Genomic DNA, 17,169 nt, shown 5'->3' with positions numbered 1-17,169 from the left:
ACCGTATAAAGCAGGAGTTCCCAACCTTTTATGTGTTATGGCCCCCTTGGCTCCCAGAGCACATCCCCAGCACCCCCCTCCCTTTCGCGAGGGTCGAGCAGCGAAGCGCGTGTAGGCAGGCTAGGGGGTCTAGGGGCATGCGCCCCAAAAAAATTTTGATTTCTCGATGCTCTGTGGTGCATTCTGAGAGGTGTTTTTTCCTTTTATTGACTATTTTGTTTGTATGAGAATTCGTAAATTATTACACAGAAAATGAGGAATTCCAAGTAGCCAACATGAACATTTAGTTCCATAGTTTTTTTCTGTTCCTCACTGGCTCCCAACTACATCGTTTTTGGAAGAAGCAAACAAAGCAACGTTGCTCGAATGATGCATGTTTGATTTAAAATTTCAATATTATCAGTAGCAACACTATGGACAGCATAAAATAGAACTGTCATACAAGAAAACAGTATGAAAAGGTTCCAAGTCAAGAATATGTGAAAACTAAAAACCTCTGTTGTGTCTGTATTTAACGCAGTGTGTTATAATCTCACAAAAAGAAACTCAATTCGACAACAACTCAGGTAATCAAAACTAGGGACATGCGCCGTAAAAGTGAATTTAAAACTCAGTGGGATGGCTGAAATTGCATTTTAGCTACCAATTGGGGTATCCGTGGTTGAGTCACAGTCAGGGCACAGTGGAGGTCATCTTCCACGTGAAGCCGATTACGCTGTTTCGAGTTGATATTCAACAGTGTGGAAAACCCCGCTTCGCAAAGATGGGTAGACGAGAATGGCAGAAGCACCCGGATAGCTATCTGGCTGATATTAGGGTAGCGACCCATTCCCACCCAAAACTCCGTCAAGCTCTTCTCTTCGAATGTGTCTTTGGCAAATGAATCATTTCGGAGATCCAGGAATTCATCTTGCATTGCCTCCGGCATGCTCTCCACGCAAAGGTTGACGGAAAAAGGATTCCTCACATTTTTTGCCTCATTGTCATCTAAATCAGGAAAATACTTATGAAATTCTAGCTCCAGTGACTGCAGATGCTCAAGATGTCATTTTTCAGTATGGGATCAAGCTCTTTTCCCATGCTGTCTTGCAATTCAGACATTCTTTCGAACATAGCAATGTTTCCTGTGTTCACTTTCCTGCGCCAGTTTTGGAGCTTGGCAACAAATCCTCTGAGATAATCGTGGAAAATAATCATACGAGTCGCTCTTCCTTGGAGCTTGAGGTTCAGCTGGTTCTGCTGCTCGAAAATGTCAGCAAGATAAGCAAGTCGTTCGTTCCACAATTCTTCGTCATAATGCTGCAAGAGGTCATGTTTCCCTTGGATTCAAGAAATGCTTGACTTCCGCACGAAGTTCAAAGACGCGGTTCAGAACATTCCCTTTCGAAAGCCAGCATACAGCAGTATAGTACAGCAACGTTTCATGTTCCGCATTCATGTCTTTGCACAGCTCCTTGAACATTCGGGTGTTGAGAGCCCCTGCCTTGATGTAGTTAACAATCTCGATTACGACTTCAAGAACTTTCTTCAATGAGAGAGGGAGAGTCTTAAAAGCCAGGGCGTAGCGATGAATCATACAGTGGGTTCCTTTCGCTTGTGGTGCCAGCATCTTCACTTTTGCTTGGAATCCGGATTTGGAACCAAGCATGGTTGGAGCACCGTCAGTACAGACACCGCATACATTCTCCCACTGAATTCCTCCTGCATCGAAGAACAACTTCATTTTTTCCATGACGTCGTCAGCTTTTGTTGTTGTTTCCAGGGCACTGCAGAACAAGAATTCTTCCTTGATATCATCTCCCTTGACATCGCGAACGAATGCCAGTAGCTGGGAGCAGGAACTAAGATCGGTCAATTCATCAAGTTGAAAAGAAAACAAGCCAAAAGGCACCGCCTTACTCTCATTGATGATCTGTTGTTTCACATCTTCTGACATGTCACGGATACAACGCTGCACTGTGTTATTCGATAGACACCTGTTAACTTTGCGAGCCTCTGCCTTGCCGAGAACCCGTTTGACAATGAGGAGGGTACAAGGCTTGATGAGTGACTCCCCAATCGAGTGGGGTTTTTTCATCTTTGCAATTTGAAGAGAAACTTCATAAGAAGCCTGGACAATGCTACATTTTGTTGTTGAAAAGCTCCTCCCTCATCCAACTTCTGTCGCTTTAAATTTCTTTCATGTCGCTTCAAAAATTTGGGATCCTGCTTTGCATGTTGGATCCTGCTCCCAGAAGCTATAACTTCAAATCTGCAATAGGAAAAAAAAAATATATATATATATATATATATATATATATATATATATATACATATATATATATATATATATATATATACATATATATATATATATATATATATATATATATATATATATATATATATATATATATATATATATATATATGTCAAAACAATATAGAAAAAAAAACAAAATTTTATTTGTAGTATGGTTCAAATAACCCCATGGGTCCCCCGAGAAATAAACCATGGTCCCCAAGTTGGGAACCACAGGTATAAAGCTTCAGTCTTTTATGTAAAATCCTGTGCACAGTAACAGTTGATAGTTCTAGTTCTATGGACGCACGTGTCAGATTGATTTTCTGGGACATAAAACCACCAGACTTGAAAATAAAGAAAACTTGATGAGTTTCTGTATCATATAAAACAAAGGGTATCATTGTATAATTTGTGCTACTAAATATATGAAGAACCAAAGTTGTCCATGTCTTAATGTGACACCCTGTACAACAACAGTCATCCCCGTGTTTTCTATTTGTTTTTCTTCCCTACACTGATGCGGTACACCAGCTCTCCTGCAGTATTCTCCTCTGCCCTGGAGTCCCTATTTACAAAGAGTAGCGACAATTTGCAATTAGAAGCCATTTTGTTTCCATCAAGCGCAGCTTACCGAGCCTGTTCCCGTTGTGAAGCGTAATGTGTCCGTTTTCCAATCAAGCTTTCTTTCTATGCATCCAAAAGGGAGATTATTGCACTTAATACGTAATTATTTATTAGTAAGTCTGCCCCACACCTCTACCCTCCACCTTACCCCAATTACAGCTCTTGTATGGGATATAATAGTCTGGGTGAAATAGTGTTTGACCTTCCACATTTTTTTTATTTTTTTTTTCTTCCAAAAAATATACCATAGCTGATTTTTGGCTCATATTCTATTCCCCATTTCCCCATTTCGAAACACTATTCCCCATTTCGGTAGATATCTGAAGAACCCTATCATACGAAATGCTGACACCAAGTTGGGATAGCTTTTCGACCAACTCTCTTTTCCTAGTTTCTGCATGCAACTTCAACCCAACATAAATTGGCACTGGGGTTTCCCGTTCGTGACTGTGTCTTACATAGGTGGATTTATCCTTTTGCTTGCGGACATGCTTTACAGCATTGAACTTAAGAAGCTGTGCTAAGCTTAGTGCAGCTGGACTGGAAGGTTGGAATGCCTGGTCCTTAATACTTGGACCCTCTAGAGTCTAGAATCATGTTGACTAGCGATACCAGCAAATCAGGCACAGATTCCTCCTGACATGTTTCACTAAATGAACCATCAAATGGCTTACACTTATCAAACAACTGTCGGCGGACGATTTCAGCTGCCCGAGCAAGGTGGATTGCATCACTATCGCTGTCCTGTTTACACACCTTCGCTAAGGCATGCCCGATGTCCTCATCAAAGACTAACAAAACATCTCTGCCCTTTTTAGTCGCTCTCATATCAGGAAAACGGGAAAGAATTCTCTGCTTGAGCTTTGTAGAATGTATGCGGCTTTCATGCTCGATACCCAGTTGTTCCAGCCGTGAAGAATACAGATTTGAAAGGTCAGCTAGCTTAAATACTGGAGCAGTGGCGGGGTCCTCAAAGCGGCTCTCTTCAATGAATGTCACAAGTTCTGCAAATGCAGTGCTGTGGCGCATGTTATCGCGATAGTCTGCTGGTGCTTGCTCTGTTTGAATGGTGGATGCACGATAATATAGAGATGCTAGGCACTTCGCATGGTATTTTGATTCCAGTGCAATCATATCTCCACCGCTGAGACGTCTTAGCAAGTCATCGTCTTCTACAAGTGCAGCACACTCCCGAACACGTCTGTCAGTCTTGAATGTGGAAACATCATGAAGCTGGTCTTTTCCAGATGACTTCTGGCAGAAAAAGCAGAGGTCTTCACAAATTGACAATGCAGAAGTCGACTGACGAGTGCGCTTAGAAACACCAGATGGACCCTCGCCTGCATCATCAGCCAATGCAGGTCTATCTTTAGAATGTTTCCTTGCACGTTCCAGTTCCGTATTGTTATACTTCAGTCTGCAGGACCTATGCCAACAGCCATTATGTGCAATAAGGGCTGCCTCAATACCGTCACCTCCATCTAACGCATCAATGTTTATTGTCCTTGGTAGTAGACCGATTTTATTAAACTCACGGAGGTTTGCAGTCATTGTTTTGTAACCAGCAAGCACTGTTTCACCCTTTTCCCCTTTTCGTTTTTTTGGATGCTGAACATCCATCCTCAGCTGTTGACTCCTGGCACAAAATGCACAGTTCCCATTGAATCTCCCGATGCCGTTCAGCAAGCGGCTGTGAAGGGTCTACGAGTTTCATCCGCTTTGACATCCTCAACGGCGGACACGGTGATGACTTCTAACGGTTACCTCAGAAGCAGATGATTGTCCTGAAATGAGAGAAAAAGAAAACAAAAATAAGTTCATCAAAGGGCATCTGAAATGAGCTTAACAATAAAAAATAAACTGACTGATGTCTGACTGACTGACTGATGTAAGAAACTGACTGATGAAATGAGCTTAACAATATAAATACAAATTGCATTTGGTCACGAAAGTGCAGCTTCAGAGATTTCTTGACCACTGAACCAAAACCTAGGCCTGAATATCTTACAATACTCTGATGCATTACATAATACGACGTGAATAAAAATGGTCCCTAGATGGTGGCCATCTTGTGATGCCACACATTAACCAATATTCTACATTTTCATTTGATCATTGACCCAGAAAATTGGCATCAGCGTTAAAAAAATAATTACTTTCATAGACGCTTTAAATCACAGAAGAATGCCAACCTGGTAAGAGTATTTATGTGCTTTCCCAGTTTGCATGATACTATGCAAAATTAATATTTTCATATGGCCGCCACATACTGCTTAATATTTTATGTTACCATTGGATTCCTAGACCCTAAAAATGTAGGTGTAGGCACTGCAACCATTTAGATAGCTGTTCTAATTATGGAGATATTCATCAAAACAGGTCTGTTATGGCGGCCATCTTGGATTTCAAGATGGCTGCCATATACTATTGAATATTTTATGTTGCCATTGGATTCCTAGACCCTAAAAATGTAGGTATAGGCACTTTAACCATTTTGATATCTGTTCTAATTATGGAGATATTCATCAAAATAGGTCTTGTATGACAGCCATCTTGGATTTCAAGATGGCCGCCATATGGGGTGAAATTGGGGATGCCCCCTGGACTAAAAATCTTTCTTTTCGGGTATTCTAGCCATGTGCCAAGTTTCATGCTTTTAAGGGGAAAGGCACAATCGATCCGAATTTTTTAGCTAAGCCGCCCAGCTATCAGTGATGCCATATCATATGTAGATTGATATATTAGGAGCCTCACGCTGAGGGTGTTGGGGAAATTTTTTTAACTCGATTTTTTTCTGGGGGTTGGAGAGGGTGCAATTTACGTAAAAATGCCATCAAATGTAACAAAGGCGAGACACATTCAACTGCACTAAAAACCGTTTAATACTAAATCTTACAGGTATAGGCCCCTATAGTATGAAACTATACATAAATAGCCCCTTAAGCATTCATAGCTTGAAAATATGCTGCCAACATGAATATTTCTCGATACACCAGGGACTCAATGTAACATGGTTCGATATAAAGCGGTATTCAGTTTAAGGCGGTTTATATATGGCCCGCAAAAGCAATTTTCACAATCTAAGGACACTAATCGGCGTTATATAGAGTTTTCACTCGTTAAAAGGAAAAGTTTGAAACTGTTGTAAATTACAAAAACGATCCACCACCAAACCAAACTAATAACTACAGTTTGTGGAAGTCTACAAACTTGCGAGTTCATCATCTTCCAAGATCACGTCCGTTTGCTCTGCAGACACGTTGTTGCAAGAGACGCCCCGGCAATCACTGCATGCAGGGACACATGCAAGTCCATTTTTCTTGCAGCTACACAACATTGTACCACATGCGTTAGTCCATGGGCCAGGCCAGATATCGGTACCACCTGGGGTGACCAAACCTAAGTGGTACTAAAATGTTTATTGGGTCAATATAAGTACATTAAGATGTGATAGCCTTTCCACACTGGCAGCTTTGTCAGTTTTTTGTAAAAACTTCAAATTCACCCAATAGCGGCATTGCGTAATTCATTTAAATCTTGCGGTATGCAAAGATCACATCTAATTTCAGTCAATACAGAACTAAAACCATGTGAGAAATGCTACTATATTGTAATTATTAAACATCAGAGCAAAATAAATGCATTTCCTATTTGTCTGTACTTTCTTATTGGATAATTGTGTACTCACGTTCAGCTTTTTTTCTAGGAAGAGTTAATTGCGGATAGATGTAAGCTTTTTTTTCAGCTCCTTTGATGGAACTGGTGAGATATCTGGCTATGTAAGTTATCTTTTGCAGTTCTAATTAAGGTTAATTAAGTTTGATTAGTTAAGATCAGTTAACTATGGTAATATCCTTTCCTTTTCTAGGATTAACTTACCAGTGAGGTCAAGATGTGGCAGATCTTAGATAAGATTTTGTTTTGCTTTCAATGGTACTGTCAGAACAAAGAATGCATTGGATTGCTGGAACACGGATTGCTGCTTGTACAGTGCAGGTGTCTACTGTAGTGTGCTGACGTCCTGAGGTGTACATGATGGATCCACCAAGTAGAGATGAAGGTGCCACCCTGCCAAGGAAGCGAGCACGCACTGACTATCATTCATTGCTCTAATGAAGACTCCGACTCCCTGGTGTCACCACAAGATCTGGACTCATGGAACACTTTGCTCAGGGCTGCAGAGATCAGACAGCATGCTCCACTTCTGGATATAGCCAAAGGCATTGAAGAAGGACAAATACCACAATTGCAGTATCATCGCAAATGCCGTAGCATTTTCACCATGAAGAAGTCTCTTGACTCTCTCCTTTCCAAAGACCCCAAAGATGAACCTGGAGATGTCAGTTCAAGAAGATCAGCTAGAGATGCGCCAGGTACATCAAGAGTGTATGATAAAATCTGCATTTTCTGCAACAAGTCGAGCAGATACCTAAAAGGACACAATACAAGGGAACCCCTCATCCAGTGTGTTGAGTTACGTGCAGATGCCAGGGTTCGCAACGCAGCAACCAAAAAACTGGATCCAAGAATCCTTGCCTTACTGAGCAGAGACCTTGTTGCTGCAGAGGGACATTACCACAAGTCCTGCTACAAACTGTACACAAAAGACGAGTCTTCTGCCAGCTCTGGTGCAGGTGAGGAGAATGAACAAAGAGAGGATGCAGAGTATGAGGAAGCAGTGAGACAAGCCTACGAGGAACTCTTCTTGTATATCAGGAATGAATTCTTTCCCAATCCTGAAATACTGCCTATGACAGACCTCACAGGTAGGCTAGAGAGATCCATGAACGCACATGGCATCACCCAAATGAAACCCTCAACGAAGAAACATGTTCGTCGTAAGCTGGAAAGTGAGCTGGGAGGATCACTCCACTTTGTCTCTGATGAGAAAGGAAAGATTCTCCTCTATCCAGACAGCCTTTCCATGGATGATCTTGCCAAACAAGCCCACAACATGAAGAAGGATCTGCAAGAAGCAAGGACTGCCAGCTCTGGAGATGTCTTAACCAAAGCAGCAATGCAGCTGAGGAACCAGATCAAGAAGCAAGACGTCAGTCAAGCATGGCCACCCAATACAGAGCAGAGTGTCATTCCCAAATTGGTCAAGGAATTCCTGTATACCCTGCTGACTGGAAAGTGTGACTGTGCAAATCTCTCCAAGAGAGTCCAACGTCTTGCCACTTCTTTTGGCAGTGATTTGGTCTTTGCTGTCACCCGAAACTGTACTTCATTTAATAATGTTAAGAGCCAAAGAAAAAGTGTCATGGATGCATGTTGATTCTACTGAATCAAAGACCTTGCTTAAAACAGGAAACCTAGAGTCTGATTTGTCACAGGGTGTGACTTGACCAAAACATAAATATTTTGTTCAACTTGCATAAATATTTTGTTAAGTTAAGTTCAAATTTTTTTGAAAACAACCCACTTCATCTACAAAATCTGCCTTTATGTACGAGAATGACTGCCTACATTCGTGATACTGGTAAGAAAGGATCCCTATGTGGTATTTTATGCTTGTCTGTGACTGAACTGATTCTTAACAGAAAGATTGTGGTGTGAGAATAAAGGATAGTGGTAAAGTGTGTGTTCGCGCCTTTCATCCATGGGGCATTGGGGCATGTCCATTACAAGAAGTGATAAATTCTAAAAGCTGTGAGTCTGCAAGGGCTATCATATCAAAATGCAAACTAGAGACATATAGCAAGTTAAAAACACCAAAGAGAATTAGTCACCCTGGGTGGTACCGATACTGGAAATTTGGGATCCTGGCCCATGGACTACGTTCCTTGATGTTGATTTGCAGCCGCAACACACAACGTTTAGAATAAACTCTGGCGCAGCAACAATATCAGTCTTGATTGGAATGAGGATGTTGTTGTCGAATCGCCATCCCCACTCGGTCGGATCAAGGCATTCCAGGTTCAGTGTGGCCCATTGACATACTTGGAGTTGCACCCTGAGTGAATGGAAGTACACTGCACGCCCAGTCGGGGTCAGGGCTTCCGGCTTTAGCTTTTTCTTGCCCAGTACCATCAACTGCCAATCAGCATGACGTAAAGTTGTGAGCGTATCATCCTCTTTTCCATTGTAGATATTTAGCATAATGGTGTTGCCTGCAGTGCCAATCTGCTCGCGAGTGGTTTTTAAGTTCCCAAAGCAAGAAACAGCTTCCTGAACAATATCTGACTTCAGAGTTTGCATGATCTTCAGCTTCCCTTTTCCGTAGGTGGCAGATGTTGTGTCACAGCCTCCCCAGGCATGAGCTAACAGGATAAGCTCTGAAGGAATCTGCAATGTGGCCGCGGGGGTTTGAATCTTCCACCACATCGGTACCGATTTGTTTCTTGATGCTTTACAGGCCTTTTCTCTAGCACGCGTTTTCATCAATGTTGTATAGAATACATTTCCCATAGTTGCCTTCACGTGTTTCATCAACATAATGCATACATCGGTGTCATCACTCGCCACAACTACAGATTTTCCAGTTTTGGCAAGACTAATCGCAGTTTTGACAATGAGAACATCAGCATCACCCTCACCTTGAGAGTTTGATATACGGCGCTCAGTCAGTCTCTGACGTAGTAGCTTGATAAATTGACATTTATTGGAGCGATTAAGCAGGAACTCTCCCCTTTTTGCTGACACGACTTTTTTTCAGTGATGACCCAGGCCTGGCAGCAGTCACAATTGCCTGGCCAATACTTGCTTGTTGCAATGGATTCTTGATCAAGCCTTCCATAAAGATTCGGAGATACATTGGTAACCACTCTTTGTTCTTATCAACGTTGCCGATGTCTTCGTTAGTTGGATATGTTTGCAGGTCATATTGTTTTGCTTGCAGCTCGCAGAGAATGATCTTTGCAGCGGTAATTACAATGCGTTTTGAATCGTCTTCAGAGTTAGAATTTCGTTTCTGGTACCATTCATCACCGATAATCGAGCTTGCTGTGTCCTTAAAACAAACATCAGCTTTACCATCCAGCTCGGCAAAAACGATTGAGTCACCATATCTTTTCACAAGCTGTGTCTTCAAGTAACTCTGTCTACTGTAAATGGCATCTTCCGAGTCAGAAAATAATTTCATTTGATGATATAGTTCAGTAACGCTGTATAGTTCTCCCTCTGCCTCGAGCCAGTCACATAGTCTGTTAATACTTTCCATCTGCGCGTGGTCTGTTGGCCGGCCTTTCCGTTTTGGCTGTTGTTCACTAGAGCTCTGCTCTGTCTCAATGTTGAACGTATCACGACAGGCATAATGGTACCGCACTTCAGCTGCAGGTAAATCAGAGCAACTGAGAAGCCGACTTCGTAGTCTCCGCAAAAGAATCATTTCTGCACTTTAATCTTTCTAATAACTCTCCTCTATATTCTATCGTTTGACACACTGCAAAAATAATGCTTCTGTCGGGATGTCGTGAATCGTGAACACAGGACTCTTCACAGAACAAGCAGTGGTCTTTCGAGTTAAATACAGTTGGGGTACTAGAGCGACGCCTAACCTTACTGCTAGTGGGTACGTCTCCAACATCGCATGTGCTTCCGGATCGCTTCTTCTTCCGTATTTCATTACTAATAGTCTTCTGGCAACTAGCGTGGATTTGCACAACAATGCTGCTGCTGTCTTCGTTCGCCTGTTGATCCCGCGAGTTTTGAAGGTGTTTTTGTAGATCAGTACAGTTAAACAGTTCGCTAAAGGTTATAATTGTCTGTAATCCTATGGTTGGCACTCTAAGTTTATCGTTTGCTTGTTCAGGAAGGCGGCAAATAATGCAGGTATCATTGGCGAAGTGGGGAGGTCGGGATTCCATCTCTATTGCTGTGAGGTGGATATAGGTCAGTTCACTGAAGTGATGCAACCAGTTTGGGATCTGTAGGAGCCGCACCTGTTGAAAAGAGAAATTGCTTCATTGTAGTGTAGAATATAAACATAGAATCAGACATATTAATATTAGTCCTGGCTCATACGACATACGGCCAGTTCGAAAACTCCGAACATTAATGCAACCACGGGGGCCAGTCATATGAAACAAGCGTTACGCCTAGGTCCCCCATCGGTGAAATGATGCGAGTTGACAAAGTGGAAGACGCAAGGCAGCCATCTTGGATTTTGACGTGGCGACCCAATTTTCAATAGCGTTCTTCCTTATGTGGAGATATACCCACACACCAGATTAGAAGTTGGTACTTCGCTTATTTTTCAAGATATTTCACTCACAAGGTTCAGACATATATATGGTGGCGGCCATCTTGGATTTTGACGTGGCGACGCAATTTTCAATAGCCTTCTTCCTTATGCCGAGATACACCCACACACCAAATTAGAAGTTGGTACTTCGCCTATTTTTCAAGATATTCATCTCACAAGGTTCACATACAGGGCGGCGGCCATCTTGGATTTTGACGTGGCGACCCAATAGATACACCCACACACCAGATTAGACGTTGGTACTTTGCTTATTGTTCGAGATATTTCGCTCACAAGTTTGACATATATATGGTGGCGGCCATCTTGGATTTTGACGTGGCAACCCAATTTTCAATAGCGTTCGTCCTTATGCAGAGATATACCCACACACCAGATTAGAAGTTGGTACTTCGCTTATTTTTCAAGATATTCATCTCACAAGGTTCAGACATACATGGCGGCGGCCATCTTGGATTTTGACGTGGCGACCCAATAGATACACGCACACACCAGATTAGACGTTGGTACTTCGCTTATTTTTCAAGATATGCAGGTTACAAGGTTCAGACATACATGGCATCAGACATACATGGCGGCGGCCATCTTGGATTTTGACGTGGCTACCCAATTTTAAACAGCGTTCTTGCTTGTGCCTAGATACACCCACACACCAGATTAGAAGTTGGTACTTCGCTTATTTTTCAAGATATTTCGCTCACAAGGTTCAGACATATATATGTCTTTGTATGACATATATATATATATATGTCTATTTTTGTATGACATATTTTCATTGTATGGTTTATCTTGGCACAATGCTTTTAATGTTTTCTTTGTATGGTTTATCTTGGCACAATGCTTTTAATGTTTTCATTGTATGGTTTATCTTGGCAAAATGCTTTTAATGTTTTCATTTTATGGCCATCTTGGATTTTGACGTGGCGACCCAATTTTCAATAGCGTTCTTCCTTTTGCCGAGATACACCCACACACCAAATTAGAAGTTGGTACTTCACTTATTTTTCAAGATATTCATCTCACAAGGTTCAGACATACATGGCGGCGGCTATCTTGGATTTTGACGTGGCGACCCAATTTTCAATAGCGTTCTTCCTTATGCCTAGATACACCCACACACCAGATTAGAAGTTGGTACTTCGCTTATTTTTCAAGATATGCAGGTTACAAGGTTCAGACATACATGGCATCAGACATACATGGCAGCGGCCATCTTGGATTTTGACGTGGGTTGCACCCACACACCAAATTCGAATGCGGTCCTTCGCTTACGCACGCACGGACACACGGACGGAGGGGAAAGCCATAGTCCCCTTTTCGCTCCGCTGAGCGACGGGGGACAATTATTGGGGGTGCTCAAGCACCTTACGATAGTATTGTTGCGGATATGGAATTTGGCCTCCGTATCCGCTTGTAAATATGCCCCTATTTCCCCAATACTCCCCAACTCTCCCTTACCCCATTCCTTAGTCCCATTGTCTGTAAACAACACCCAGTAGAGCCGATCTTCCCCTTCATCCCCCCATTAAATGTCGTGCCCAGGTCCACCACAGCTCACGTAGACAACTATAGGACATCTTGCTAGTTATTCTTAGTCTATGTCAGTTAAGGACTCATTTCCACTAATTCTGACACTTCGTTGCACCAGAATGTGATTATATGGCACCTGTTAGGAAGTTTAGGACCTCCCCTTACCTCCCCGCATCTCTTCCTCAACAACAACAACAACAACGAAGCAGCAACACCAACTACAACAACAGCGGGGGGCGGCGCGGCGGCGGCGCGGGGAGTGCGCGTCCTCACTCCGGCTCGGTTAGCCGCCATGGCCCATGTGCTCCAGGTTACGGGGTTACCACGAAGGGGCTGGCCGTCAGCTCCTCGTCAAGGGCGGAGCCCCGGTAACCCCCCCCCCACACCCAATAAGAAGCGGCGGGCCGATTCCATCTGGGGCGGAGCTAACGAGCGAGGGCGTGGCTCCCCGCCGGATATACCGAGGGACTCACCGGAAGTGAGACGAGATGCGCCTCAGCCACGAACCAAGGAACCCGACGCCACCTCGAGCGCTGAATACCTCCCCGCATCTCCGGACCGAACCGAGCTGATTCTGCCCCTGAGCCCAGGTGCACCTGGAGCGATCGCTACCCGCTTTCCTTGCCATCAAACCCCGTGTGAGTCCGTTTTTGTCCTGTTTATCTGTGGTCTGTCGGGAATAAGATAAGTGTGTCTAAGTGCCTATCTTTCTATGCTGTCCCTCTTGTCCCTGTAATCTGAACCTTCCGCAACCTTGTAATTATAACCTCCGAGAACTGTACCCTTGGTGTCGTAGGTCATTTCTCCCAGCCGTGTGTCTTTTCCTTAATTGATTTAGCATAGCGCGATTAGTCAACCCCGGGTATAATCGGGTAACCTGTTGCAGACGTGGTCATACCAAACCGCTCGGTAAACCAACATCCATACCGCGTCTGTAACATTTGGTGTCAAGAGTGTCGGATTCGGACCCGGGACTAAATTTATTAGGCCCAAATTGGTAGTAGAATCGATCCGGAGCGCATTTCCCGCGCGAAATTATAACGGCGAAATTTGATTTTGTTTTAAAAATATAAAAACCCAAATTTTGAAAGTCGCGCTATGGAAAACCAAGACGGCTGGGTGCCGTTAGAGGAGAGTGAGGCAAGGTCGATCCAGGACCAAATTGAGGGACAGGAGAGCGAAGCAGTAAGGGTAGCAGACGCGCAAAATAGCGTCGTCACGCACGAGGTTGCGGGCGCGCAAAATGGCGCCTCGCACATGGCCACGGCGCCCACGCCCGCGACCGTAGTTACGCCACCGGTGGATTTGAACCTTTTTATGATGCAAATGAAAGCCCTTATGGCCCAGACTAGCGAGCGATTGGAGGGCCAAATGGGGGCCAATAGCGAACGGTTAGAACAAAGGATGGGGTCCAATAGCGAGAAATTGAGGGATGACATGGGAAACCAGATCGGGGGTTTAAGGAATGACATGGGAGCCCAGATCGGAGGGTTAGGGAGTAGAATAGAGGGATTAGACAATAGATTAGGGGAAATACAGGAGGGGTTAATGGGGGTAGAAAACAGAATGGCCGCTCAAGAGAATCAAATGGAAGGGATGCAAAAGGGGTTAGAGGGGTTAGAAAACAGAATGGAAGGCAAATTGAGGGACATGAGGGACCAAGCGGAAAGGGAAGTTAAACAAATGGGGCAGCAGATAGAGGGGGTCAGAATGGGGGTAGAATCCAAACTGGATGCTCACAGGGAGGAAATGGAGCAGATGAGGGTGGCATCTGGGCAGGAGATGCAAGTGATGGGAGAGGAGATCAGGAGAGGAGTGAGTGAGGAGGTCGGAGGAGTGCGCGAGGAGGTGAGGCACTGTAAGGAGCGCATGGAGAAGGAGGTGAGAAAGGGGACTGTAAAATTGCAAGGTGGTATAGAGGAGTTGACGCTGGGAGTAGAACAACTGACAGTGGGACAAAAGGAGATGGGGGACCAGGTAAAGAAGAACACAGCGGTAATAGAGGGGTTAAAATCGACACAAAAGGAGATGAAAAAGGACGTAGGGGTAATTAAAAAAGAGTGTCAGACGGTACATGAGGACCTGACGAGGAAAATGGACAAGGTGGTAGAGGTGATGGAGGTTAAAGAGCGGGAGGTGCGGGAGCACATAGAAAAAAATAAAGTGGAGTTAGAGGAAGAACTTAAAGGGGCGCACGAGGAGATGAAGGAGGTGAAGCAAAAATTAGAAGAAGTGGAAGAAGGGGTGAGCGAAATTAAGAAGCGACGGAGAGAGGATAAGAAAGAGATAAAAGCGGAGATAAAAGAATTGGTCCAAAGTCTGTGTTCGGATCGTGATGATGTGCTCATTGACCGGATGAGGGATTCGCAGGTGATGGAGGAGAAGCGAAGAGGAAGAGGACCCGGTGTAAGTGGTGACCAATATGGTCGTGCGTATGATGCGCCAGGGGATTTAAGAAGCTTGGGGGTCGAGATAGACCCGGGTGTTCGTGAGAGGCCGTTGGTGAAGTGTGCGACAGGTCTGGTGTGCGAAAAAGGAGGTGTGCGAGAAAGTCCGACTCTGGGGTGTGTGAGGAAAAAGTGCGTGCCAAGGAGTGAGGGTGCTGGCGAGAGTGAGTCGGTCATAGCGCGTGTGCGAGGGAGCACATGGAAGCGCGGTGTGGTAAGTGTTACAGAGGGTGTGACAGGAGAGTGTGCGCAAGAGTGCGCGCGAGAAAGGTGTGTGACGGACAGGTGCATGGGGAAAGAGTGCGCTGTCAAAGGTAAGGAAGAGTGTACACCTGTGGTGAGTGTTACAGAGGGTGTAACAGGAGAGTGTGCGCGAGAAAGGTGTGTAACGGACGGGTGCATGAAGGGTGAGTGCGCTGTCAAGAATGGAGGGGAGAGTAGTACGAGTGACACGGAGCGTGAGTTGGTGGTGACAGGTGAGAAAGGAAGCACACCTGGAATGGTAGAGCGTGAGTGGGAATGCACGCTGGAATTGGTAGTGAGGCACGTGGTTGGGTGTGCGAGTGAGAGCACACCTGTGATTGTCACAGAGGAGGTGACCGAGGAGGGGGCGCGAAGAGGTGTGTTGGTGAGGTGTGCGAGCGACGAATGTGTGCCAAGGTGTTCGGTGGTCAGGTGTGTGACCAAGTCTGTGAGTGGAATGAGAGTACCTGGGTGTGTAAGGAAAGGTACGAGGAGCATGGGAACAGCTGGAGGTGTGAGCACAAAAGGGGTAGCGTATGCGTGTAAGCATGCAGGTGAGGAGGCATCGACGGTAACCGGGTTAGAGGTTAGGTCGACTTTGAGCCGAAGCGGGCCCTCGGTGCGTGCCGGGCCTCGCTTTGAACGGCCGCGTCCGGGCTCCACTAGGCGGAGCGGGCAGCCCGATAGGAAGGGTCGTCATGGCGACCACTTTCTGTTGAGACGTGCCGGCAGGTCGAGATCGGGACATTGGATGGCACCACGCCGGGGTGGTGCGTGGGATCTCGGCCCGGGTAAGCCCCCGTCCCTGCACCGAGTGCCGGACGCGTCCAGCCGCTGGCACAAGACGACCCGCATTCATTGCTCGGCTTTACGAAGCCGGGCTTTGGACGGGAATTGGCGCACCGAGAGGCATTAGTGAGAAGACTGTGTGATGAGGTTAGTGTTTTGGCCCCAAAATTAGAGAAAGACAAAATTTGATGATTGGCAAAGGATTGGCGGTAGTGATTGGCAGATGATGGGCAGTGATTGGCAAATTTTTGATTTGTTGAAATTGGATGTGCAAAATTAGTAGTGAGCGATGGGCCTGGTGGGTAAGGGTGGCATCCCTGCCACCCTTCCCAGGGGGGGCAAATGCGCTATAGATTATGGGGTGTATGGCAGTGAAAACTAGCCCGGGTGGGTTAGGATATATCGTGATAGGGATCTAGCGAAGATGACATTAGGTGACGTTAAGGTTAGTTAGTGACTGATACCTGTAGTGGGGACGCAGGTAGTTTAGTGTGTTTGATAATGACGTGGGAGCGCAATAGTTTAAAGGGGCGACAGGGAAGCGCAAGTTTCAGAGGGGAGTAGTTAGCTGAGATGATGCTGTGTGAGATTGAACAGGTGTGATTGCACAGGTGTGAGAACTGGACAGGTGTGTGGAGTAGTGAGTGTGGTGGATCAGCGCGAATGCGCTTTGGGGAGAGAAGGGTGCAGGCGGCACCAGGTGTGAGAGCACAGGTGTGCAAGGACAGGTGTGTGGAATAAGTGGAGTAAGTGGTACGGAGTGGTGTGCATGGTGCGAAGGTGTGGATGGGGGAAGAGTGGACCCCTCTTTCACGAGTACCCGGGGCGGGTAGTGTAAGTGTTAGGTAGAGGGTACAGGTAAATTGTGGTTGGATATTGGCATCTGTGGTGCGGTTGGAAGAATGATGTTTGGATGGGTGCATTAGTGTTGTGGAAATGGCTGGGCGTGTAGCCTGTTAGTGTGTGTAGTTGGTTGGGCACTCCACCACTGTGAGGATGTCGGCCAGGTGAGGCCGCAGGTGGGCTCTGGGAGCCGGTAGAGTTGTGGAT

At 45.2% G+C, this 17,169-nt stretch overlaps 1 protein-coding gene across 7 annotated transcripts in view; it reads right to left on the bottom strand.

The window, feature by feature from the left end:
- LOC137436612 (uncharacterized) overlaps positions 1 to 17,169 on the bottom strand; it is a 105,438-nt gene that overhangs the window by 83,734 nt on the left and 4,535 nt on the right. For 2 of the 7 annotated variants that reach the window (XM_068130558.2, XM_068130561.2), the window contains exon 3: positions 2,425 to 4,691. The exons of 1 other annotated variant lie outside the window; for it this stretch is intronic. In XM_068130558.2, the coding sequence (XP_067986659.2) occupies positions 3,472 to 4,527 (1,056 nt within the window). In that variant the 5' untranslated portion in view covers positions 4,528 to 4,691 and the 3' untranslated portion in view covers positions 2,425 to 3,471. Of the gene's footprint in view, positions 1 to 2,424; positions 4,692 to 6,117; positions 6,195 to 6,786; positions 7,173 to 9,446; positions 10,791 to 17,169 lie in introns of those variants that run through there. 4 more of the 7 variants (XM_068130562.2, XM_068130560.2, XM_068130559.2 and 1 more) reach the window with 4 other exon arrangements.

This window comes from Myxine glutinosa, chromosome 11 (assembly GCF_964187855.1).
Source record: "Myxine glutinosa chromosome 11, kmMyxGlut1.1, whole genome shotgun sequence".
NCBI classification, from domain to species: domain Eukaryota; kingdom Metazoa; phylum Chordata; class Myxini; order Myxiniformes; family Myxinidae; genus Myxine; species Myxine glutinosa.
The sequence above is the reverse complement of the archived record's forward strand: the minus strand, read 5'-3'. Positions and strand labels throughout refer to the sequence as shown.